Genomic DNA, 25,539 nt, shown 5'->3' on the forward strand with positions numbered 1-25,539 from the left:
CTTCTAACAGGGAATGTTAATAAATAATAATAATATATAATCCTTTTTGTTTTTTCCTTTCCAGTTACAATCATCATATTTCCATGATGAAATAAATAGTTTTGCCCTTAAAAACGGGTTATTCGCAAGCTTTCTTCAAATATGTGATCAAATCGTTTCTGTCTTTTTCTTTCTTTAACCCACCGAAGGCCATCTTAGTACCCGGAATGTACTTCTTTGGATTAGTTAAATATTCAGACATATTATTTACATTCCATTCCACATTCTTCTTGATATTAGCATCAGTGTATGAATAGCCGACAGCTTGACCTGAACGACGGCCAAAGATCCCATGTAGATTTGGACCCACTTTATGTGGTCCACCTTCCTCTACTGTATGACATTGTAAACATCTGGTTTTGAATAAGGTAGCACCTTTCTTTTCAGATCCAGGTTTATATTCTGCAGCAGCTGGCATTTTTTTTTATATGTGTTTTTTTTTAAATAAATCTTTTAATGTCTTTAGAAAAAGAAGTCTATCAAAAAATAGCTTATTTAATGGTTTAGTGATGTTTTTAACAAACGAAGGAAGAGGTATGAATGAAAAAACACTTCAAGAAACCGTCAAGGAGAGTTGGTATCACTTATTTATCCGCCACGTCTTGTTGGTCTTTATATAAGATGAAATATTGCCCTGCATACTTCCGTGAACTTTTTCTCACTAGGCCGGTTATACCGGAGTTGAAATCATTTCAATTTCTCGGGCTTAACAACAGAGACATAGGCGGCTATTATCACCGACACCACTGTGTCTGTTACCCAATTAGGTAAATGTTCAGAAGATAAACAATAATACCTATATATGAGCTCTCGTTTTTTCATTTGTCAAGAGTATGTTAGAAAAACATATATAGAGAAAGCTATTTAGGTGGTGTATCAAGAAGAATATTTTCCAATGTCATCTATAAGATTGTATACGATGCTGTTTTTATAAATGCATTATATCTGCTCTAAAAGGTTCCGACCCGAGATCAAGATCTAAGAATGGGACATTGTCATCATCAACACTGTTGTCAGACCAATCTATTGGTTTTTCCGTTTCAGGTTTAATCTTAGATTCTAATAAAATAGAGCGTTTTTCAGTTTGCCAATCAGTTACCTCATATTTGAACTTGTCATCCCATTTTTCTTCATATATTTCTCTCTCATCTGGATCGTTTCTCTTTAAACGTTCCTTCTCTTCCAATTTGGCCATATATTGAAGGTCCTCCTTCGATGGTTCATAAATGTGCCATACAACATAATTAGGGAGTCCAATAACGGTAAAATTCATATGCTTGGATAATTTCCCAAATGCCTCTGTCTCAGCATGCTTTTTAAATGAAAAGGCTGGAAAATGTGATCCTGATCTAAAGACATTGGCTTTGGATAAAATGGAAACACCACCAACACCGTCTAATTCCATCTCACGTTCCGGATCCCCATTAGGGTCTCTCATATATGCTAAATGTGATCTCCATGTCGCATATTCAGGATATCCTTCTACAATCACAGCATCTTCTCCCAAGCTGTTAGACAATGCCAGTCCAGCTTCTGATTCCTTCCATGAATTCAAATCATATGGTTGAATATTTCCCAGCCAATCTGGTAATGGTCTCCAAACATTAGGCACAATAACATCCTTATCGTGATGCATCAAATCTTCTAAAATAGTTTCTGGTATTATTTCTACATCAACATCCCTCCAGTAAACCCAGGAATGATAAGGCTTTATTGCCACAGTATTTAACCAATTACGTGCTTTCCCCATTAGCTTCCTTCTTGGACCCTGAGCAGCAAATCCGTGTCTATCAGAAAATCCCTGTCCGATAACTTGGCCAAAATCCTTTTCATAAATCTCAATGTTACCAAATTTTCCAGAGGTACCGCCATCAATTTGTAATCGTTTTAACATATTCAGTAGATTATACATTGTATTATCAGAGGAATCACTAACTAAAAAGGATAAATCAATTAATTCATGTGGATATGTCATTTTTTCTAAAGTTTTGAAAAATAAAGGTAACGCATTACTCGCATCTTTCAATGGAACACAAATTAAGATTCTATTATTTTGGTTCCAACCATCTTTGTGGCCTTGATAATTGGACATATCATAAAATTCCACACTGGGAATATCCTGGAAATCTGGAATTCGGTGCTCGTTTCTGGTAAATTCATCTATTATCCAACTGTGCAAGAGTTTATTAAGAAATAAAAAAATTGCACAGATGCTCAAGGGAATACGGGTATCAACTTCGTAGCCATTAATGGAAATCGATGCCTTCATGTCTTGGCTTTTTCTTCTTTGTTTGTAAGTTGCTGTTCCAAATATATTGTTCTTATTTACAAAGGGTCTAATATATCGATATCCTCTTCAATATTGAGAATGAATCAAGAAAGTCGAGGTGCAATTTCAATTGACAATCAAATCGAACAGTTTCAATAAATTTGAAAGCCATATGAGATGGCCGTAAATCAGGGAACTAACAAACCTTCAAAATTTCTGATTCAGAAAATTAAGCTCATATTTCAAGTTAATAATTCCATGTTTCAAATTTCAGATTAAGCTTTACTTTTTTTTCTTTAAGCCCATTATCTACGTAGTAGTCAAAGAAACAAAAATATTGGAAAAGTTCTATGGTTCAAGAAAGTTAAAGAGTTTAAAGGCAAGGAAAGGAACATTTAACGTTAATAAACTTGTTACGTGAGGCACTAACTACGAGTTTATTACTGCCAAGGCAAATAGCACCGTCTCCAGAACGGTAAATCATTACCGAATCTAAAATCTTGCATGAGTCCTTCTTCATCTTTAAAAAATAACGTTATCTGAAGATTTTTTTGAAATTTACCTTTAACCATTACCCTGATGACTATTTCAAGAAAAAGCCACGTGACAAAAAGGAACCGTCTATAGCGATAATCCCTTTGAGCTTTCTTGCTCGAGAATTTTGGAAAAAAAAATTTCGAAAAATTCCTAAGAAATTTTGGAAATCCTAGTAAAAAAATTTTTCTTTTTTTTTTTTCTTCACGCACGCTAACGTAATCCATTCAAAGATTCCAGCATTGGACGCTTCGACGACGGCCCCTTCATGCATTCATTTAAATATAAACAACAATCGTCTATACTAAATTTTTCCCATTCCAAAATACGTTATTATATTTTAGTTCAAATTAGTTATTGCCTTCTCTTACTTCAATTTCAATTCACTTTAATTGAGGATTTTATCTATCTTATTTTTTTTTTCTATTTCTTTTTTATTTTAAGTTCCCTAAACACATCCCCAACCGCCCTATAACATATATATATATACAATAATGTCTGACGAAGAACAACATGTCTTTGAAACCGCTGACGCTGGTTCCTCTGAAACTTACCCAATGCAATGTTCTGCTTTAAGAAAGGGTGGTTTCGTCGTTATCAAGGGTAGACCATGTAAGATTGTTGATATGTCCACTTCCAAGACTGGTAAGCACGGTCACGCTAAAGTTCATTTAGTCGCATTAGATATTTTCACTAATAAGAAATTGGAAGATTTATCTCCATCCACTCATAACATGGAATGTCCATTCGTTAAGAGAACTGAATATCAATTGTTAGATATCGATGACGGTTACTTATCTTTGATGACCATGGATGGTGAAACTAAGGATGATGTCAAGAGCGCAGAAGGTGAATTAGGTGACTCTATGCAAGCTGCTTTTGATGAAGGTAAGGATTTGATGGTCACTATCATCTCTGCTATGGGTGAAGAAGCTGCTATCTCTTTCAAGGAAGCTCCAAGATCTGATTAATTTCATACGAGCTAAAAAAAAGAATATAGAGAAACCTTACGTAATTTAATAATTATTTAACTTTTTTTATTGACACATATAATTTGAAAAATTTATCTTTTGATCTTTAAAAAGCAGTAAATTTTAAGTGGTTATTACTATTCTTCTATGCTTTTATCTTTTTGTATATACTTTTATCTGCATTCTATAAAAATTTTACACGTATCTATATATATTCCTGTTCATCTTTCAGATACTATTTAACTCGTCTTTTACGTAGATCATTCTTGATATAGTTTTGCCAATTATTCAAAATATTTTAGGAACAGGGACCTATTTTCTTTACTCCTTTGTGCTTTGATTACTAACGTCTTACTCATCATACATGTCGACTGCATGCCTTGCGCATTCAAAATTACGTATTTTTTTCTTGTCTTTTTCCTGAAGTTTTTCGGCTCACTAATGAATGCTCAACGTACGTACGCATTGAATAACTCCAAAATGACAGAAAGTTTTTAGGGTATAGAAGAAAATAAAACATTAGTGAAGAAACAAAAACGATTAACCATAAGCAACGCAAGGGTAATTACGTACGAGATTAGGAAGTATATATGATGGCATTTGAGCTCTATCTATAAGAGTCTTAAAATAAATCATCTGTTGTACTTCCTTTAAGAGTGAATATTTCAGCCTTTAAACAACTTAGAGTATTTAGAACTCGCATCTGATTTATATGATATTAAATGGTATTTTCTCGAGCAGAATATCCCCCAAGAATTCTGTCTATTACTACGTGCCCTTTTTAAAAATCAATGAAAGCTCGGTCCAGAGGCGCTTGCTTGGAATTGTCATGTCTTAAACGTTTATTGATTCAAAACCATTTACACAGCAACCTCCGCGTTATTTACACCACCATTTGGTATCGTAGTAGTTTCCTTCTCCTCTTCCTTTTCCCCATACTTCCACTCGGTTTGATCTAAAATTAAATCATATTTAAATATTATTCTGAAAAAGGCCTGGAATTGATCGAATATATCCCAATCTATTAGTTGTAAGTACTTTAAACTCATAATGGCTCTTAAATTCAAGAGAAGTTCAGTATTCCATTGAAAAATGGTAATAAATTCAGTTTTAGCACCACGCATGGATAAAGCTTGGTCAAGTTCATCTAATAATAATTCATAATCGTCTCTAACAGGTTGAGTTTTTCCACTCTCCTCCGATATTATAGAATTGATTAAAGTTAACATCATTTTATTGATACCAGCAATTTTATCAATGATATTTAGTCTTTGGTCCCAATGTTTTTCCATGTTCTGCTTTTGCGATAATTTTTTAACTACCGAACTTACATTATCTTGAATTGTTACATCTTGAGGTCCTAAACCGACCAATGCCCAATCTTCATCATCCTCATAATTATATTCTTCTATTTTTGGACTTTCTTCTTTCACTTTCAATTTTTGTTTTTTCGTTGTTGTTTTCGTTGCTGATTTAGATGCTGGTCTACCCCTTCTTTTCTTAGGCAGTACTTCTTCAAGTTGTTCCTCTTCTTCTCCCTTTTCAACGGGTTCCACCTGTTTTTCTTCCTTCACCACATGCTTAGATCTGGTCCTAGGCTTAGGTTTAGTCATAACCTTTTTTGCAATAGTTTTCTTATTTCTAGATCTTGTGGATCTAATTGACGCAGTTGTCTTTGGCACTTCTTCTTCTTCTTCTTGCTCTTCTTGTTCTTCTTCTTGCTCTTCAACATATTCATCGTCATCTGGTTTCCCATAAGATCCATATTCAATAAATTCCCAAACATCAATATTATCAGAACCTTTAGAAGCCATTTCGTAGGCGGGTATCAATTTCTTATTTTTCTTCTTTTTGTTAGTACTCTTAAGCCACTCACGACATTGTTCCACTGTCAACAATTTAAGATCAGATGGTTTAACCCATATATATGAATCATCACAGAAGAATTTCACACAATAACTATTCTTCAGTTGCTCAAACTTTCTAAACTTCAACAATTTCGAATAATGTATAAATTTAGTATCATCAGCATCCTGGGTATCCGTGTTGTCTTCAGTCTCACTTTCCTCATCAGTATGTGTATTCGTTCGAAGAATATGTTCCGGAATCAATTCCGTTGGAACAATCATAGCTGGCCATGCTGAGAATCCCTTCACTTTCGCAAGGACGATATCAGTTGGTTGATAAATATGTTGCTCCTCTTCTATCATCATATATTATAGTAACGTTTTGAGATGTGTTCCCTTTTTTTCTGTTTCACAATTTGTTTTTTTAACAGTTGGTTTGGCGTTTTCTATAGTGCTGTTTTTGAAAGATTTCATACTTTCTTTTCTGTCGCTTCTTGGTTTTTTTTTGAATGATTTTGATTTCATTTGAATGTGTGATGCGTGGGTGTTGGATTATGTATAATAACGACACAATCATTTGGAATATACGAATACTTGTGTGTCTGTTAGCATCTACGTACATAGAAAAAAGGATATTTTTAATAATGTGCCATATGTTTGTTACGCTAGATTACGTAAACGTTATGCGTTATGTGTGTGTGTGTTTGTTTTTTTATTTACGCATGCGAAATATAATATAATATATATAAAAATGGGAAGAAGAGGGATAAATGTGATGATTCTTTTATTTTTTCTTTTGTCAGATGTAGCGATTACTGAATGTCACTTTTCTTCTTTTTGTTAAAATTGATTCTGTTGTTGCTCGTCAAAGTATTGCTGATATACTGCGTTTTGTTCAGCATTCAAATATGGTGAATTAGTATTTGGGAAACCTTGACCGTGTTGATAATGATGTGAAGTGGCAGGATTTCCCTGCTGTTGTTGTTGTTGTTGTCGTTGTTGCTGAATATGCTGTTGCTGTTGCTCTTGTTGTTGCTGTTGCGTTGTTGGTTGTAGTTGTTGTTGATTCTGGGTAGAAAATTGATTACCTAGCGTTCCAGATGATGACACAACGGAGGTCTGTCCTATAGTCATATTATTTGAATTGCCCTCTCTTTTCATTCCAACTTGTTGCATCTGAAGTGGGAGTTGCCCTGGAGGCACCATTGCATTAGTACTTCCGGCGATTGCTTGTTTCATACTATTTATCGCATTCATACTATCCATTCCTATATTTGTCATACTACTTGTAGAATTATGTCTAGCGCTAGGATCTTGTTCAGTAATTGAAGAGCCTAATATTTCAGCCCCTTGGTTTGTAATATGGTCATTGTTGTCTTCCTCTTCACCTTCCTCCTCCTCCTCCTCTTCTTCTTCATCAGGTGCATTTAAACATGCTTGGATCAAATTTCTACCTTCTTGTTGTGTGACAATCGGTTCAAATTTCGGTGTACTAAAAGTATATACCAATCCGGTTTCAGAGACAACCAGTAGAAGGACTTGTGTACCAGTTAATACGGACAATTCAAATGCCTTTTTCATGATCCCATGTTTTCTCTTGGAGAAAGTAACATGCCGTCTTGTTTTATTTTCGATGAATTTAATTTCAATTTTTCTCCTTTCTTTAGTAGACCCACTTTGTTGCGACCCTTCGGGAGTGTTTTCCACGTCTGACATAGTATTATATATATGCTTTTATGTGTGGGGGTTATGCCTTTTATTGTTTTTGTTTTAGTTACCGAGTATTCTTTTTGGCAGCCAAGCTCGAATAAAAACAAAACAGTGGAGATACAATAGTTGTAATGAGGGAACTAAGTCCGAGAAAACTTTTTTTCCTTGTCGCAATTCACTTATGGGGAAAAATCTGACACCTAAACCGAATTAAGAGTGAATAGGTCTGTCAATTGTTAATGATGCTTAATGTGATCGAATATTATTTCCCTTTGTTATAGTCAATACGCAAAGGATCTCTGTAATATGCCCTTATGCCGATTGTTGTTGCTATGAAGGATTTCCTAGTTAGTTTGATGTTAGTAAGGAGTTACTTGTTCGGGAACTGTTTCCTGTTTGGTTATAAAAAATAATACAATACTGTGAGAGGGTGGCCAAAGTGTGTGAGGCAACATGGGTTACCCGGTAGGAGATCTGTTTCTTTATTTTTGTTTGTTTGTTTTGTTTGTTTGCTGCGCTGAGTGGACGGAGAACGACGGGCAGAAGACACCCGGTCCCACGGGAAGACTTGGCGTCTTTTTTTTCATTTTATTTCCGAATTCGCTGACACTCCGGAACCAGGCCCAATAAATAAAAAATGGCTGTGTCACAAATCATAATTGTAATACGAGGTTGGCGAGTTACAATAGGTACCTGCCGTTTTAGATGGTCTAGTATATAATCCCTTCACATGTAAAGTTGTATAATATTATATTTATAGATATTTTTAATATAAATAAAATTTAACTGAAGACAACCATGTAATACGTCAGCTCACATGCAGATAGTATTTCCATAGCATTAAACTAATAAACATTTGTTCGAATCACAGTGGCTTGGAAGGGTAGGGTATATAATTTATTCTAAAGTTATCTTCTCTAACTTTCAGGATTGGCGCGAGTTCCTTCATCATATTCCCAGTTATCAGGCGCTCCTAAACATTTTCGTATCAGGTTCTTCCCTTCATCATCTCGTATCACTGGTTCCAGTTTTGGTGTTGTAAAAGTATATACAAGCCCAGAGCTAGATAAGATTAACAATAGTACATTGGCACCAGTCAACACACTCAATTCATACGCTTTCTTCATAATACCATGTCGTCTTTTCGCAAATGTAACATGTCTTCGACTCTTATTCTCAATAAATGAGATTGGAATCTTTTGTTTAGAGGATGATGATCTAGGACTCTCAGGTACGCTTGGAGTTCTCGCATTCGTTAACGTGACCTTGTCAACTGACGTAGCTGGGACAGATGCAGAAGATTCTCGATATGATTCACTATCAATCGCGACATCCTCCTCATCCTCATCTTCTTCCTCCTCGTCTTCCTCTTTCCCTCCCCCTTCTCCTTCATCTAATCCCCCTAAGTTACCGGACAGTTCCTCTTTATTGAGGCTAATATCTTCTTCATCTTCATCTTCGTAGTCATCCTCCTCATTTTCACCTTCAACAGGCTCATTTTGATTAACAAAAGATACTGCGTTTGTAACACTTTTAGTTGTAGTAGTAGCTGTGGCTGTTGCAGTACCGATCTGCTCCTTACTGATTGTATCAACAATTTTCATCTTCTTGGATTGATCATATTCATTGTCATTTCTTTCATCTTCATTAAGTCCTCGTTTCTTTACTACCATTTTTTTGTGTTTTCCGCAGTTCCTTCTTTGAATCGAGAGATATATCCCTTGATTATTGTTCCAACAGTTACTTACTTTTAGTTAATCACAAGTGATCAAATCTTCCATGTATAGGATAATCTTGTCTAACCTTATGAAGATTCTCACTCTCCTCCATAAGTCATGCGGACATTCTAGGTACGGATGTAAGTATTTTTTTTCACTTAATATTACACACATAAAAGAATACTATTATACGTATATATAGAAATTAATTTAATAGTTCACTTCCATACATAAAACGTATGAGGTGACTTTGAAGAAGCATAATGAAAACCACTTGAAGTCCTAACATCCATTTACTTGGACCTAAAAGAAGATACAACGCACAGTTATATCAATGCTGAATCCATCGAGTTGGTCTAGAAATATATGATCTGCAATTGACAAAAAAGAAGAAAAACAACAACTTCTAACTCCTTTAAAATAAGTACCTCAATCCATCCTCTGACGAGCAATACTGTATTTTTAAGTATTCAGCACTACAAGTTTAGTTCAACATTGGCCAAATGTGATTCAAGGATAAATACCTCGCGAAATTTCGAAATAGATAAAGTAATACTCGAAGATGGAACCGAACAATTCAAATTCCTATTCTTTTCTTCTCTTTTGATGCAGCTCTTGGGTTTCTCGGCATTGTTTCGAATCCATCGCTATCCAACGTCATGCTTAATCTGCTTTTGATGTTTTCATTCGTGACCATATAATAATATTCCTGTTCAATATTAACCTTTGACGTTTTAATCTCCGTGGCTTCGATAATTTAATCATTTTTTTCGAATAACTACATTGATGAAGCTATTGTTTTTAGTAATGACTCTAATAGTATAACATGATGTGGGGATGGTCATGCTAAGAGGGAAGCAGAATGCAAACAATCAAGCTTTCTTGTCGAGAAGATTATAGGAATCATTAACCGTGACCCATTGATCAAATCTAAGCGGAGGGTTCGATATGGGGACTGAACAATTCTTTTTGTTGATTCAGACTCAATTAATGATGAAACAAGACCGGTTGGCAGATTGATCATCTTACTTGAGTTTATACTATTTCAGCATTTCTTTCCATCATAACCTAGTGAAATTATGCTCCGTAGTGAAACGAAGATTTATTTTTACGTGACAAGGTCGACATAACAGCATCTCGTGCATCTATTCATTTACCCACTGTCGTATGCCCTTTATATAAATGCTACTTTTTCTACTAAAAATATATTTATATGTATTTTGACCAATATACTTCATTTCAAAAATATTCTCTAATCCTTAATGAAACCATTGTTGTTTTTTTCCAGACACTCTGTTCCATATATATTCAATCAATAGATGTGACATTATAGAAGACGCCGTCGTTTTACGGCTTTATACTCGTTGTATAGTTCATATTTTATACGCGGGCATATTTCTAAAAAAAAAAGGGTACGTACACGTAGAGAAGTTGACTATCAAAAAAACAGCTAATTACAAAGGATTTAGGGAACTGGGGAAATAAATATAAGACCATTTTTACCTCCAGAATATACCACCTACGTAGACTACATTCCACCCATCCGATATATAAAGTTCTATATAAATATATTTCTGTCAAAAGCGGAGGATACTTTTTTAATTGATTAAAGTGTAACTAACGAACTAACAGATAAATACAAAAGAAATACACGATGGTATTCCCACCACCACTAATTGTCGGAGGAGGCACTTTCAGTGAACAATACAATTCTGATCCAGAATCTCTTCCAATTAGTGAAATACTCAGATATGCATTCACTAATGGAGTTAATGCCATTGATACTTCACCATATTATGGTGATAGTGAGATCTTAATTGGTAAAGCGTTAAAAGAGTTAAGTGATGAATTTCCAAGAGAATCATATTCGATATGTACTAAAGTGGGTAGAATCAGTTTAGATAGTTTTGATTATTCTAAAGAGCATGTTGAATTTAGTGTAAGGAGATCATGTGAACGGTTAAATACTACATACTTGGATTTAGTTTATTTACATGATGTTGAATTTGTTCCATTGGAAGATACGTTGATTGCCCTGAGAGAATTGAGAAGATTGAAAGATATTGGTCTTATTAAAAGGTTTGGGTTATCTGGATACCCCGTGCATTATCTTTATGAGGTGACAAGGAAATGTGCTACAGAATATGTGGATGATATTGGTCCGTTGGATGCAATTTTATCTTATTGTAATTTGAATTTACAAAATGTTGTGCTGGATAATTATTATGATAAATTGAAGAATGAATGTAAGATTGGGATTATTAGTAATGCTTCCATATTAAGTATGTCATTATTAAGGGAGCAAGAAACAGTGGCGTTCCATCCATGTTCTAAAGAATTAAGGGATTGTGCTGATAAGGCTGCTGATCATTGTCAAAGTAAAGGTATGAAGTTATCAGATTTAGCTACCAGATACGCTGTTTCTAAATGGATAGGTAAAGGTCCTACTGTTATCGGTGTAAGTTCAGTGGAAGAGATGGCGACTGCAATTAGAAACTATAAGAAAATTGAGGAAAGGTTACCAAATAATAAATTAACTGACGAGGAAACTGAGATGGTTAAAGAGATTCAAGAAAGTATTTTTGGATCTCACTTCAATGAAACGTGGAGTTCTGGTCTCATTTCTGGATCAGATACACACAAACCATCTGTCTGATAAATTTTATCAACTAGCTAATCTTGTATATACGTATATGTGAATATGAATAGAAATATAATATTGCTATATATTATATATGAGATTTATGAGAAAGAAGTGCTGGCGGTTTTCAATTTTGCCACTTGTAATTTCAAATCCCTTAAATTTTGTTCCTTTTCATGCTTCAGTTTAATAAGGTCATCAATACGAGATTTTGCTATATATTCAATATTTCCTAATTCTCTCATATGCATATCATCATGAACTTTCACTAATTTCCCAAGTATAGTCATCACGGTCGCAATACAAACCCCAAAATATAATATGAACCCAGACAAGTACATATTTCTTTGATGATAAGCTCTAGAAGCTAGAGCATGTATTGGAGTGACATTTTGACCAGATACATCATCTTGATAGGTAAGGACATGAACCATTGACCTTTTCCTTGAATCATAAAATAAGAATGATACCAAGAGACCAAATATGGAGGAAATTGTTCTGACTTGCATGGATTTAGTTGCTCTTTCAAAAAGGCTGAAAAAAAGTCTTCGTATGGAGAATGGTAATGGTAAGACGAGTATGAATAGGATAGTCATTTCCATAATAAGGGAGAAGAAAATAATTAATAGGTAGATACTCATTTTGTTGGCTCTTTATTTCTCAAAAATTGTTTGGTAGTTTTGAAACAGCTGGACTAGAGTAGTTTAATCTGATAGTACCAAAAATTTGATGTAAATATATATTTTCACACTTGAACAATGAAAGCTGTTTCTATTCTTGCTCATGTACCAGTCCAGATATCTACACTTTTATATATCAATATATATAGATATATATCGCCCTAATGGAATGGATACCTCCTTCCCAGATGACAGCTGCCGGATAGCGGAAAAGGAAACGGAAACGGATGCGGCTGTTTGTTTTGGAGACGGCGCGGCGGGGAAAATCTGAATTTTTTTCGAAAAAATAAAAATGAAAAAAATTAACTTCTTTGAAACTTCGTTTCCTTCATTCCTTCATTCCTTCACATACACACACTCACACACTCACACACTCACACACTCACACACTCACACACTCACACACTCACTCACTCACTCACTCACTCACTCAGTCGTTATTGTGTATGTTTGAAATTTTATGAAATTTTTCACTTCCACCTGTTCTGGTGGATCAATCAAAATTATGATTTATTATTACCAGATTCGAAGGGTTTTTCTTCTCTTGTCTTCTCTCCCTCAGGGACGTTTTCGTACTATATAATGAGAGTGGTTAGATTGGGAACATACGTTACAGATAAGGTTTCCATCAAGATCTTAATCTAAATAGATTCCAATTCCCTTCCTTAACTTCTCTATGTATTATTTAACCATCTAATTTATTTTATTCACTAGCTTTCCTTTTACATAACATACCGTAGATAGACTGACTGACTGATTGATTCTGCTTCAAATTTAATTGATTAGACAACTAGTAGATTACCTGATTCATAAAACACTAACGATATACCAGTATATTAAATAACCACAACTCCACATGTCATACTATAACAGATATAGAAACAAGAGAAGACAAGATGGATCTCAAGGGAGCGGGCCCAACAATGGCAATAATATGCCAGGTGGGAATGGTCCACCAACTGGTGCAAGTGATGCTATATTTGATCTTGGTAAAAATAAACGTGTTACGGTAAGACAATTTAGAAATATTAATTTGATTGATATTAGGGAATATTATTTGGATTCTTCAAGTGGTGAAATGAAACCAGGGAAGAAGGGGATCTCTTTGACTGAAGATTTATATGATGAATTGTTGAAACATAGATTGAATATAGATGAGGCTTTGAGAAGGTTTGGCTCTAAAAGACCAAGAACTAAAACTGTTAGGGTGTTGTCTGATGATGAAGATGAGGAGGATAATGATAATAACGCCAGTAATAATAATACTGCTAATGTTGATAGTAAAACCAATGAACAAAAGGATGGAAGTAAAGAAAAACAAACTAAAGACGGTGATAGTAAGGATCGAAAGAGGGAAAAGAATAAAGATAGTAATAAAAATAAATATGAAGATTATTCAGATTCTGAACCAAAGGCAAAGAGGAAGAAACCTGCTCCACCTACTTTGTTACCTCATGAAGAAAATAGAGAAAATGCTAAACGTGAAGCCAACGCTACTTTAATTACCCCAGGTGTTGGTAAAGCCGCAGCATTACTCGAAAGTAACAAGAAAGCTGAAGAAGCTGAAACAAATGCAGCTGCTGCATTGAAGGAAGAATCAGAAAAACAAGTTGTAGTTGAGAAAGAGAACTTAACACCTATAAATATTAATGACGCAGCAATTGCTGCCAGTGGCGATTCAAGTGACGAAGAATTCGCTCAAAGCTTAGAAGCAGAAATGAATAGAGCCGATGATGATATTAGTGAAGAAGAATGATTAACAATATCCTCTAGCATGGCTTGTGTAACAGCCTCACTTGCCGACGCATATTATTATATTCTCGCACGCAGCTTTATACGCTATATAAAATTTTATACCAAGAGTACATTAAAATATATTTAAAAAACACCATCACTCCAATGATATTTTCTCCTCCATCGATCTATATAATAGTTCGTTATGAGCTGCCACCTCGCAGATTGGTTTCTTGTAATGATGCTGAGTCAGGCCAAATGTGTACCTTTATGTTCGGGCCAGATAGGCAAAACTATGACAATGCCGTTATATATTTGGTGAAAAATTATATAAAAAGGGATTATTGATTATCGTACAGTATACTTGGCACCGGTTCTGAAGAATGCCTCGCTGTCAAATATAACAACAATTCATAAGATCAACTCCATTCGAAACTGAACTGAACTGAACTGAAAAACATCTGATATATTTTTCTTGTACAAGCGAATAACAAAGATTTCTTTAACGCAAAATGACTGCCCCTACTGCTCCTAAAACGAATCTCACACCAGATTCTAATGATGATTACTTTGAAGCTACATATGCAATTCCAATGCATTGTGAAAACTGTTCTAATGATATCAAAAAATGCTTGATTGAACACATTCCTCAAAGTGAAAAAGTCAAAGATATCAAATTCAATTTGGAAGAACAAATAATGGCTCTTAACAGTGCTATTGCACCATCTGTCGTTATCAAGACATTGAGAAGTTGTGGTTATGATGCTATCGTTAGAGGTGCAGGAAATAAACCTAACATGGCTGCTGTATCCATCATGGAAATCTTCAAGAAATATAAAGATGATACTTTATTGAAATCTCCAGTGAGAGGCCTAGTTAGGATCGTCCAAGTTAGCGATAACAAAACATTGTTTGATTTTAATGTTAACGGCGTTCCAAGACCTGGCAAATATTTTGCTACTCTTCGCGAATGTGGTGACCTTTCCAATGGTGTTGAAAGTACTGGTAAAGTGATGAAGAAATTTGAAGAACCTATTGAATGTAAGGAACAAAGCGATTTGGATCCTAAGTTGTTCAGCGGTCAATTGTTCTTAAGTAGTCCAATACAAGTTTGGGAATTAATTGGTCGTAGTATCGTTATTTCAAAAGAAAAGGAAAATGAAATGGAAGAACCTTATGAAATGTGTGGAATCGTGGCTAGAAGTGCTGGTATTTGGGAAAACAATAAGAAAGTTTGTGCTTGTTCCGGTAAGACTATATGGGAAGAAAGAAAAGATGCCTTAGCAAATAATATCAGGTAAAAAACTTATTCCGTTTACTTATCATGGGCAAACGGTACATACAGAAATACTATCTAACTTTTATAGACGCCTCCATCATTTTTTATTTATTTACGATCATAGTTTATATTAATATGATTTATTAAGAGGTTTAGAGGAGGCTATTACTTATCGTAATAATAAGATATTGTCTATCGTTATATATGTTACTTCAGAGTTACATTCTTGTATACTCATTCCATACATTTCATAAACAGAATTCGCGTCAATACGGTTTGAAACCGCGGAATAATAATAACAAAAAGTTGAGTAATTTGGAATTCCGATCTTAAATAATACTTCACACAAGCAACCAAGCATCAACTCCAACTAACGATTATATCCATAACTTAAGGTCTAGAAACAAATATTAAGATACTTACATTCAGACTTGCCCTTTAGTTTAGTATAAATTCGCTTTTTTTTTGCCATCTGCTGCCATATAACGTCCCAATACAGCCGGTGGCACAACAAGAACCGTTATAACAGATTTGATAAACAAATTAAACTGAACATACCCAAAAAGTCTTTAGTATAATACTATCAAAAGAACAAAATATACCATTGCAAGAAGATTTTTCAAGAGAATCACACACACACACACACACACACACACACACACACACACATTTAGTTCCCATAACTAAGAACGATATAAATGACCTTTCAACGTCCGCGAAACTATACACCAAATACAACCGATATTAACTCCATGGATCCCAAAGTACGTAGCCTTGATGATCTACCTAATATAGACTATGAGGCGAACTCTTTCCTGAATAAAGGTTCTGACGATGAAAACAATTTGAGGAACCATATTCCTACACAATATAAAAAAACGTAGAACCAACAAACCACACAGGCCTCATATCTATCACAACAACAACAACAACAACAACAACAACGGCTAAATTTTAACGACCCAAATTTAAATGAAAATAATAAATCCCCAGTGACCGGTCCTTTGAACTTTTCACAAGAAAATCCAAATTCCTTAACTAGATTTAATTCATCGCCAACTATCACTACCAAGGAAAACTCAGAGACTTTCGATGTTTTGACCAATTTGAAAGAAATGGTAGAGAACAGAAATGGTGCAGTATCATCTGCCTCAGAACCCACCCAACTAAATAGTGATCCGACCACTACAATATCCTTTGATGACCTTAACATACCTAACAATGGTCAGAAAGGTGATGATAATAACATAAACGAATTCATTAATAATTTAGATAACCAAATGACTAGGGAGCCAACAGGTCCGAACGGAAAGAGCAACACCTCTAGGAGTAAGAAGATACCTATAATTTCAGATAATTCAATGACAGACTTCTTGGTAAATTTAGAATCCCCATATATCTCATCTAACCCAAGTAATAACAATTTAGAATCGACAACAAATTCAAATGATTTATCACCAAATGATTTTGCATTTCCATTAGACAGAGACGTCGAATCTTTTTCTCCATTCATGAATTTACCCAATAGAAACATAAGTGGACGTTTCGAAGGAACTACATCAAATAATTTCCTAGATTCCAAAGTGGACAATACCAATAAAAACACAAAGAATATGCGCAGCATTAAAAATCCATCACCCACCGAGTATTTTGATTTGTCCCAATTTGATAATTTAATAGATAATTATATTACTCCGGATTTCGTAAAAGAAGAACCACATTTAGATACTGGCAAGAACTATGATGATGATCCTGTACATCGCAGTTGGATGTTAAAAATAAGTGAAGATGAAGCTGATCAATTTAGTACGTTCGATTTCAATAGAAGACATAGTACGGTTATCACTAATAGGTTTCCATACCTAAATAATAATGATATGAACGGTAGAAATTCCATATCTGGTTCTGTTGATTTCTGGAACTTACCTAATTCAAGAATAAATAGAAGTATCCCAAATGTAAATGCGAGTTTAAGACCATTTACTTCACCAACTACTTCTCCACCCTCAAATAATAATAACAATAATAATAATAATAATAATCTCAACAATAGGAGCTCGATTTCTGATGATCCTTATCAACACTCTAAAGCTGTAGATGCTAAGCTTGCACAATCGCTAAACGAATTCAATATGAATTTTGGTTCCGTAAATACCACTACTAATAGTGAAACTACTCCCTCTGCGGCAAATATATCGGGAACTAATCACTATGATTTTACTCCACATCATCAACAACCTTCTTATTTAGAGCATTACAACCAAGTACTACAACATTCAAAACAACCGTTCCCTTCTGGAAGAAGATACAGCGTAACTAAGCAACAAAGATCATCCTTACCGACGTCTGAAAGCGTACTAAACTCTGAACTTTTCACAAGACTATACGATAATAGTAACATGCCCTTAAATTTAAATATCCTTGATTGGAATAATAATAATAATAATAGTAATCACAACAATAACCCTTCTAATGACAATAATAATGAGATTAATGAAAAAAACAAAGGTAACGAAGATCTTCCAACTAATACATCAAATAGAGATCCTAAAATAGAAAATGTAAGTGCAGGCATTAATTTTTCTAACGCAGATGGAAGCAAGGATCCACTTTCTCCAAATAAGAAGTTCATCAAACCATCAATGATATTTAACGAAAATTTACAAAATCTCAATCCCTCTTTACAATCTAATTTGCTGAACAAAGAGAACAATTTGGAAATTAGTAGCAATTCTTTCCAAAATAAAGAGCCAATTAACAATAATGAAAAGAACAACAACATCAATAATAATAATAATAGTAACGGTAATAATCCATTATTATCAACAGTTAATTATAATAGTTATTTTATTTCAAATCCTCCAATAGCAAATGTCCAACCATATTTTACAGAATCTCCTGTATCCAGTACGATTTTAAGGCCAAAAACAACTTCAGCTGCCGGAAGAAGGGCATCTAGCATTGAAACTACTCTGATTGCTAATTCACATCAACGTCTTTCAAGAGTAGTATCACCTACAGCTCAAGGAAATCAACAAGTACAAATACAATCACAACGACCATCTTCTCAGATGCCTCCACCCAACCAGTTGCCATTTACTGATGTAGGGTTTACCTCATTACAACACTTAACAGGCGCTTTTCTTCAAGAACATGGGCAACATCAAAATCAAAATGGGCAAGGACAAGGGCAAGACCGAGGAATAAAGACAACAACTGCATATAATTATGGAGATGAAAACAAACCATTCCAATGTGATCAATGTACTAAAAGTTTTAGGCGAAGTGAGCATTTAAAGAGACATGTACGATCCGTTCATTCTAAAGAAAGACCATTCGCTTGCAATCTTTGTGAAAAGAAATTTAGCAGAAGTGATAATTTATCACAGCATTTAAAAACTCATAAGAAGCATGGTGATCTTTAGGCGTAAGCGAAGATGCAGCATCTTCATTTATCAGATTTTTTTTCTCAGTCATTGAACTTAGGAAATGATTTTAATAGTATTGATTATAGATATTGATAAAAAATATATAGCTTTATTTTTAGTACTTTTTGCAATCGAATCGAGTTATTTCACTATTGCAGCATTAGCTTTTTTTGACAAAAATCGTACAAAAGAGATGGAACCAAATGTAATTTTAATTTCGCAGGCTGATCTGCAACAAAGCAAAACACAGAGTAACTACCAAGACAAATATCCCTCTTTTATGTAGGATCCTACGCAAAGTTACATATGTGATCAGGAAGGTTAGGAATGATAAGGTAAAAAGATCCAAACCTGTGTCTCATTCCCCCTCTTGATAATACCTAAGTTGACATCTTTATTAAGAAATTTCCCGCACGACAGCTCTGCGCAGTTTGTGACGAATCTCCATGTTTCATATTGAAACCACAAACACTTCAAGTTTTCCCCTCTGGTAATCGAAGTTGCTTCCACAATTCTCCGCATGGAATCCTACGTACATCACCCAGTTTAGAATTATGTAACAACCTTATAACGCATGATAAGATGATCTTGCAATTACTTTACAGAGTGTTCCGCTTCAAGCTTAATTGATCTTGCCATGATTGAATCCCTATATATTATCTATAGGATTATATAACTCTGTTACTATCGAGGCCCCCATTCAAAACTCACAGAGCGCGTTTAGACAAAAAGAATACGCGAAAAGTTAGATCTAAGTTTAAGTTCAAGCTATTTTATATTCAGGATCAGGATCCAACAGGAAGTATAATTGTAGCTCTAGGTCTTGATTGTTTATGCACTATAGCAAAGTTCCTTTACCATTAGTCTGATAAAACAACGGGAACTTCTAGCCCAATACATTAATATTTACCTGCATTATCTCAAAGAACTTTTTCCGGCAGTCATCTAGTTTTTTTCCCCATTTAAAACAACTACGTTAGCTATGAATTCGAATTCACTACAAAACTCACCTGGAAACCTAATGGAACATGATGCCAGTCGATTCAATAAATTGTCTTTGGGAAGTCCATTCTCTCAAAAGAAAAAACATAATATCTTCAAGAACATACATGTATTTTTCAAGGCGAAAAACAATAACAATAATAACAGAAAAGATAATTCGACAGGAATATTTAATGAAGAATATCATCGACAAAATCAGCCACATAGTAGTGCTAGAAGAAGTACTGAAGATGAAACATTATATAATGACGAGATTGTATCATCCTCACGTAATTCCTCATCTTTAAAGTTGAAATTGCAAACTGCATATGATGAAAATGAAAAAGAAAATATAAATAATGGCATAGTTTCTAATAAGCTAACTTCAATTATATCCTCTGAAAATGCCTTGGATGATAATAATATCTTACGATCACCAATAAGTAAATCCATAACGACAAATGAAATTAATATTCTTTACTCTCCAACTTTGCAAAACAAACATATAAGGACAAAATCTATCTCGTCCAAGGTAGGTACGCCTCTGTCTTTATCATCATCATCAAACTCGAGAAGGAACAGTTTTTCGAATATTAATAATACTATTAATAACATAAGAATCCATCGATCCGATAGTATCAAAAAAGAAAGAAAATCATCATCTAAGATAAATCTAAGAAGGATAAATTCCATGTACTCTTCTCAAAAGGATATCAAACAACCTATTCAATTGCACCCTCATTATAATGACCATAACAATATGAATGAGAAATATACGTATTTGGAGGATAATAAATATACATCTTATAATCCAACCACTGACACTCAAAGTTTAAAGTTCTCAAACAAAATGGTCACACCAAGAAACAGTTTTGATTCCGTGTTAAGTGGATCCCATATACCACATTATGAAGATGATAATAATTCTCATGATTTTTTCAAAAGAATTTCACCAGAAACATTAAATGAAATAATTAATAAGAAAACTTATAAACCTTATTATGATTCATACACAATCATTGATTGTAGATTCGACTATGAATACAAAGGTGGCCATATCAAAAACGCAATAAATTTATCAACTAGGGATGATTTGGAAACGGAATTGCTGAAAAAATACTACCACTCGATTGCATCTTTACCGACTTTATTAATATTCCATTGTGAATTCAGTGCTCACAGAGGACCTAAATTAGCCTCTCATTTAAGAAATTGTGATAGAATGTTGAATTATGAAACGTATCCGAAGCTATATTATCCAGATATTTTGATTTTAGACGGAGGTTATGAACAATTCTTTGAAAAATTCCCAGAATCATGTTATCCGCAAAATTACATTGCAATGGATTCACAAGAAAATTTATTGGCTTCTGAGAAAAGTATGGATTTATTCAGATCAGATTCGAAAAAATTTAGTACAAGAAATAATTCATTAAGGAAACTAACTTCCGTATCGATATCTACAACAAATTCATTGAAGAGTAAATTAATTAATAACAATACTACATCAGCATCATGTTTACTTTTTAACAATACAAAAGGAAACGATGGTAGTAACATCACATCACCTTCTACATCGTCATTTCCCCTAGTACAACCTCCAAAACTATCATTAGCACAATATCCCGATAGCGAAAATGACGCTATAGGAGATAGAAGTTCACCTACCACAAGTGCAAGTAGATTATCAATGCATAGTACTACAAGTAGTTTCGGTTCAAGTAGGAGTCGCTTATTGTTAATGGAAGAATGCAATGGAATACTGGATGATACCCATTCTTATTTTAGTTTCCAAGATGGGTGCTCTGAAAATAATAAAAACAATGATAGAACACTTGAGGATGATGATGATGATGATGATGACGACGCGAATTTATTACAAGGAGCTGAACTCACAATGACAAATTCTAATAGTAATCTTATGAGTAATAATATCTTTAACGTTAATCAATTTTTGTCATCAAAACCGGTAAAGAGATCATTGTTTCCAAATATTCCAATGGAGGAAGAAGAAGTAGAAGGAAAAACTGAAAGACGAAACGACAACAAACTTAACTTTATTTAGCTAACCTTATCATACCCTATTGTTTCTTTCTTCCTTAGTTCATTTAAAGCTAGCTAGTTTGATTCCGCTTGCATTACATTACATTACATTGCATTTTTATAATATCAATTTTGCATAAACACCTAACGTTACGTATTTTCGATTTAACGAAATAACTCATCAAAAGAAAACGAAAAAAAGTAAGAATATTCATTAACAATCTACTTTTTATATAAATAGACTTGATAAATTTACAGCATCTTATTCAATGATTATCATCTTTAATAATGATCCCTTCTCTACCTATATTATCTTGTAAATTCACGCCCCATCTATATGGCGGCCAAATGACTCTTGTTACTTTACCCAATATGAGACCATTAGAAATGGGACCAAAAGTGTTACTATCTATAGAATGAGTGACATTATCACCCTCTACCCATGAATGATTTCTCGGTATGATAGCAGAATCCTTAGGATATGGGAAAATTGTTTGCACCTTATCATACGACTTTGCTTTAATTCTTTTGCAAAGTATTTTCTTAGGATCCATTGGTGATTTTAAAAGTATTATATCATCTACATCAATGGATTCTTTATTTAATTTCCAAAGAAAAACCCAATCTTTACTGGAGTCTGTCGGATTCAATGTTGGTCTCATGGAATTCCCATGGATCTGTGAAATATAACATATTTTATCATTTATTGCCATCAATACAGGAACCCATGTTATTGTAATTAATGCGGTCTTTAAAAACCTTTTAGTGTGGTTACTGTGGAACATATATATATGTATATGCTGGTAATGTGAGAAAATATCGCTTTGGACTATTAGTTTTGTAGGCTAAAAGCATTTTCTTTAGATGCTTTTTAGACTGGAAAGTTTCGAGATTTTCATACATGTAGTTATTTGATTTGCTCTGTAAATTTCATTGGCGGCAATTTCATTATTTAGAGAACATATAAGCTTTCCAAAATCTACAATAACTAAAGAAATTATGAGGTAATTGGTGACCAGATGATTATAAAAAGTATTGGATTATCAACTTATCAAGGTAACACTTTCATTTTCTATATCTATCTGATGGTACAAATGAAGCGGTGAAAAGAATATAAGCCGTCAACTATATGTAAAATATATATCTCGATTAATCATCCATCCTTTTAGACCATCGTAATCCGTAGATAAATGTAGACTATACCCCAAACATCAAATATACACTATGTATAATGATGGTGTAGGCGAACTCTCTGTTTCCTGTGATGAAAACAATAGAAGGTCGTCTGAAAGTGCAACAATCCATCCACTCGTTTGATGAAATATTCGCCTTTCTAATTTATGATATTATTCATCTTTTCTATATGTGGGCCAGAATTCTTCATTCTAGTTAAAGTCTTCTATTTCAACTGGATATTAAACGACTTGACTATCTGACAGCTAGAATAGAAAAAAAAAAAAATAGGTACTGCAGGTGACGGTTTCTTGACACGAGCTTATCAAAATTTCACAAAAAATGTAAACCTACGTAAACACAACTTTTTTACATTTTTGCCAAGATGAGACCTACACTCAGAATAGAGGTATTTGTTTCTTCCCATATTAAAGCAAATGAATGCGAACCTAAATTAGTTTTTAAATAAATCTGTGGTATACTATTGTGACGTTTATTAGTTTAGCTTGGTTTAGTTTATGTCTTCTCGTCCAATACGGAAAGAGCAATAAAGGGAAACTGTCAGCGAGCAGTTTTCCGAATAAAAAAAAAGGTGTGTGGCGCTGAAAATACTTCCGAAGGTTCGGATCGATCGATCCGAAAACCAGAACTGTGTTCTTCTATTGACTGTTAGCGATCGATAAAAGGACAATTAGCCAGTCAGTCAGTCAGTCAGTCAGTCAGTCAGTCAGTCAGTCAAGAGTACAATTCTACAACAGATCCGAGCAAATAGGATATATAAACTGGATTAACTTGCAGCACTTATTTAGAGACCATGGTCTTGGTTATATGTATTATTATCAAGGCAAATGGCATATTCGATAAAGTTTGAAGTTAGCATAGAATATGAAACCGAAAATGTTATCCATTTTGGAAAACAATAAAAACTTTAAAATTTTTTGGAACCATAAAATAACAAACTATTTAAAGGCCCAATGGTTCTTTTATTGTCTAGCAATATTCATAGTCATAGCGAGATTTGCTCCGAATTTTGCAAAAGACGGTGGTTTAATCAAGGGACAATATTCCATCGGTTACGGTTGTGTCGCATGGATTTTCCTACAAAGTGGTCTAAGTATGAAAACTAAAAAATTAATGGCAAACATGTCGAATTGGAGAGCTCATTTGATAATATTAATGTTAAGTTTCCTCATTACATCATCGATAGCGTATGGTCTTTGTTGTGCTATTAAAGCTGCAAATGATAAAAAAATCGATGATTGGGTACTTATTGGCATAATATTAACGACAACATGCCCGACTACTGTTGCGTCCAATGTTATAATGACTACAAATGCAGGTGGTAATGACCTTTTATGTGTTTGTGAAGTCTTTATTGGTAATCTATTGGGTGCATTTATCACACCTGCTTTAGTTCAATTATATACTGGTAGGGCACCATTTCAATATGGTAATCCAGCAACAGGAGATGGGATTGGTGCATTATATGGACGTGTTATGAAACAAGTTGGACTTTCTGTATTTCTACCATTATTTGTTGGCCAAGTAATTCAAAACGTTTTCTCAAAGATTACTGAGAAATATTTAGCATTCTTAAAGAAATATCATTTGAAAATTGGTTCGTATATGTTACTATTAATTATGTTTAGTACATTCTCCACAGCATTCGATCAAAAGGCCTTCAGCAGTGTTTCTCACGTTTGTATCGTGTTTATTTGTTTCTTCAACCTTGGGTTATATTTGTTCTTCACAGGTATAACGTATTTATGTGCAAGACCATGGTTTATTTTGAAATTGTTCCCAACTGAACCAATACCTGGTGAATCTTCCAAATTATATTATTATTCTTATAAGATCTTTAGACCATTTTATTATAATAAGAGAGATGCCATTTGTATCATGTTTTGTGGACCTGCGAAGACAGCAGCATTGGGTGTTTCATTAATTACTTCCCAATATGGTGATAAAAAGGAACATTTGGGGAAATTATTAGTACCGTTAGTATTGTATCAAGGTGAGCAAGTCCTTACTGCAAGTATATTTGTTGGTATTTTCAAGAAATGGGTCAGAGATGAATTAGAAGAAGAAGAAGAAGAAGATGTTGGTGATGGAACTAACAATGATACAAAATTGACAGAACCAGATTTAGAAAAGGGGATAATAACGTCAGAGGATTGCGAAAGACAATTACAGTTACGACAACAAGAACAACAAGAACAAGAAAATAAACATGAATTAAGACTTTCACGTATTGACTCTCATGTATCGTCATCATTGACTTCTTCTTCTACTACAGGGAAACGTTCTGATACTAATCCTACAGACCAAAGTTCGGAATATCAAAAGTAAAAACATCAATACCTTTATAGAAAATATTCTTCCTACCATACATGCATATATCGTCATAAGTAATCGAATATAAAAATTAATTGCATCATCATATTACAATAATCAAATAATAGTCCCTACTATATATATATATATATATATAG

The 25,539-nt window shown here is 34.0% G+C and overlaps 14 protein-coding genes across 14 annotated transcripts; 7 read left to right on the forward strand and 7 right to left on the reverse strand.

The window, feature by feature from the left end:
• Window positions 1–118: 118 nt before the first annotated feature.
• CYC1 (cytochrome c) lies at window positions 119–457 on the reverse strand (the record flags this gene model as incomplete). The annotated part of the gene is made up of 1 exon (XM_003668353.1): window positions 119–457. One exon carries the CDS (start codon window positions 455–457, stop codon window positions 119–121), a length of 339 nt encoding a protein of 112 aa, XP_003668401.1.
• A 510-nt stretch (window positions 458–967) lies between these two features.
• On the reverse strand, window positions 968–2,308 carry NDAI0B01250 (ANP1/MMN9/VAN1 family protein; the record flags this gene model as incomplete). The annotated part of the gene is made up of 1 exon (XM_003668354.1): window positions 968–2,308. One exon carries the CDS (start codon window positions 2,306–2,308, stop codon window positions 968–970), a length of 1,341 nt encoding a protein of 446 aa, XP_003668402.1.
• Window positions 2,309–3,336: 1,028 nt separating this feature from the next.
• On the forward strand, window positions 3,337–3,813 carry NDAI0B01260 (uncharacterized protein; the record flags this gene model as incomplete). Its single annotated transcript, XM_003668355.1, has 1 exon — window positions 3,337–3,813. The coding sequence occupies one exon, from the start codon at window positions 3,337–3,339 to the stop codon at window positions 3,811–3,813; it is 477 nt and encodes a 158-aa protein (XP_003668403.1).
• An 860-nt stretch (window positions 3,814–4,673) lies between these two features.
• On the reverse strand, window positions 4,674–6,026 carry IOC4 (Ioc4p; the record flags this gene model as incomplete). The annotated part of the gene is made up of 1 exon (XM_003668356.1): window positions 4,674–6,026. One exon carries the CDS (start codon window positions 6,024–6,026, stop codon window positions 4,674–4,676), a length of 1,353 nt encoding a protein of 450 aa, XP_003668404.1.
• Window positions 6,027–6,500: 474 nt separating this feature from the next.
• On the reverse strand, window positions 6,501–7,376 carry MCM1 (transcription factor MCM1; the record flags this gene model as incomplete). Its single annotated transcript, XM_003668357.1, has 1 exon — window positions 6,501–7,376. The coding sequence occupies one exon, from the start codon at window positions 7,374–7,376 to the stop codon at window positions 6,501–6,503; it is 876 nt and encodes a 291-aa protein (XP_003668405.1).
• Window positions 7,377–8,287: 911 nt separating this feature from the next.
• Window positions 8,288–9,043, reverse strand: ARG80 (Arg80p; the record flags this gene model as incomplete). Its single annotated transcript, XM_003668358.1, has 1 exon — window positions 8,288–9,043. The coding sequence occupies one exon, from the start codon at window positions 9,041–9,043 to the stop codon at window positions 8,288–8,290; it is 756 nt and encodes a 251-aa protein (XP_003668406.1).
• Window positions 9,044–10,742: 1,699 nt separating this feature from the next.
• On the forward strand, window positions 10,743–11,744 carry ARA2 (D-arabinose 1-dehydrogenase (NAD(P)(+)) ARA2; the record flags this gene model as incomplete). Its single annotated transcript, XM_003668359.1, has 1 exon — window positions 10,743–11,744. One exon carries the CDS (start codon window positions 10,743–10,745, stop codon window positions 11,742–11,744), a length of 1,002 nt encoding a protein of 333 aa, XP_003668407.1.
• Window positions 11,745–11,830: 86 nt separating this feature from the next.
• YET2 (Yet2p) lies at window positions 11,831–12,370 on the reverse strand (the record flags this gene model as incomplete). Its single annotated transcript, XM_003668360.1, has 1 exon — window positions 11,831–12,370. One exon carries the CDS (start codon window positions 12,368–12,370, stop codon window positions 11,831–11,833), a length of 540 nt encoding a protein of 179 aa, XP_003668408.1.
• An 895-nt stretch (window positions 12,371–13,265) lies between these two features.
• SUB1 (chromatin-binding transcription coactivator SUB1) lies at window positions 13,266–14,165 on the forward strand (the record flags this gene model as incomplete). The annotated part of the gene is made up of 1 exon (XM_003668361.1): window positions 13,266–14,165. One exon carries the CDS (start codon window positions 13,266–13,268, stop codon window positions 14,163–14,165), a length of 900 nt encoding a protein of 299 aa, XP_003668409.1.
• Window positions 14,166–14,655: 490 nt separating this feature from the next.
• CCS1 (copper chaperone CCS1) lies at window positions 14,656–15,444 on the forward strand (the record flags this gene model as incomplete). Its single annotated transcript, XM_003668362.1, has 1 exon — window positions 14,656–15,444. One exon carries the CDS (start codon window positions 14,656–14,658, stop codon window positions 15,442–15,444), a length of 789 nt encoding a protein of 262 aa, XP_003668410.1.
• A 1,093-nt stretch (window positions 15,445–16,537) lies between these two features.
• On the forward strand, window positions 16,538–18,847 carry MSN2 (stress-responsive transcriptional activator MSN2; the record flags this gene model as incomplete). The annotated part of the gene is made up of 1 exon (XM_003668363.1): window positions 16,538–18,847. One exon carries the CDS (start codon window positions 16,538–16,540, stop codon window positions 18,845–18,847), a length of 2,310 nt encoding a protein of 769 aa, XP_003668411.1.
• Window positions 18,848–19,832: 985 nt separating this feature from the next.
• On the forward strand, window positions 19,833–21,896 carry MIH1 (putative tyrosine protein phosphatase MIH1; the record flags this gene model as incomplete). Its single annotated transcript, XM_003668364.1, has 1 exon — window positions 19,833–21,896. One exon carries the CDS (start codon window positions 19,833–19,835, stop codon window positions 21,894–21,896), a length of 2,064 nt encoding a protein of 687 aa, XP_003668412.1.
• A 244-nt stretch (window positions 21,897–22,140) lies between these two features.
• Window positions 22,141–22,659, reverse strand: IMP2 (endopeptidase catalytic subunit; the record flags this gene model as incomplete). Its single annotated transcript, XM_003668365.1, has 1 exon — window positions 22,141–22,659. One exon carries the CDS (start codon window positions 22,657–22,659, stop codon window positions 22,141–22,143), a length of 519 nt encoding a protein of 172 aa, XP_003668413.1.
• Window positions 22,660–23,932: 1,273 nt separating this feature from the next.
• Window positions 23,933–25,396, forward strand: RCH1 (Rch1p; the record flags this gene model as incomplete). The annotated part of the gene is made up of 1 exon (XM_003668366.1): window positions 23,933–25,396. One exon carries the CDS (start codon window positions 23,933–23,935, stop codon window positions 25,394–25,396), a length of 1,464 nt encoding a protein of 487 aa, XP_003668414.1.
• Between the last annotated feature and the right edge of the window lie 143 nt (window positions 25,397–25,539).

Source organism: Naumovozyma dairenensis, chromosome 2 (genome assembly GCF_000227115.2).
Source record: "Naumovozyma dairenensis CBS 421 chromosome 2, complete genome".
NCBI classification, from domain to species: Eukaryota; Fungi; Ascomycota; class Saccharomycetes; order Saccharomycetales; family Saccharomycetaceae; genus Naumovozyma; species Naumovozyma dairenensis.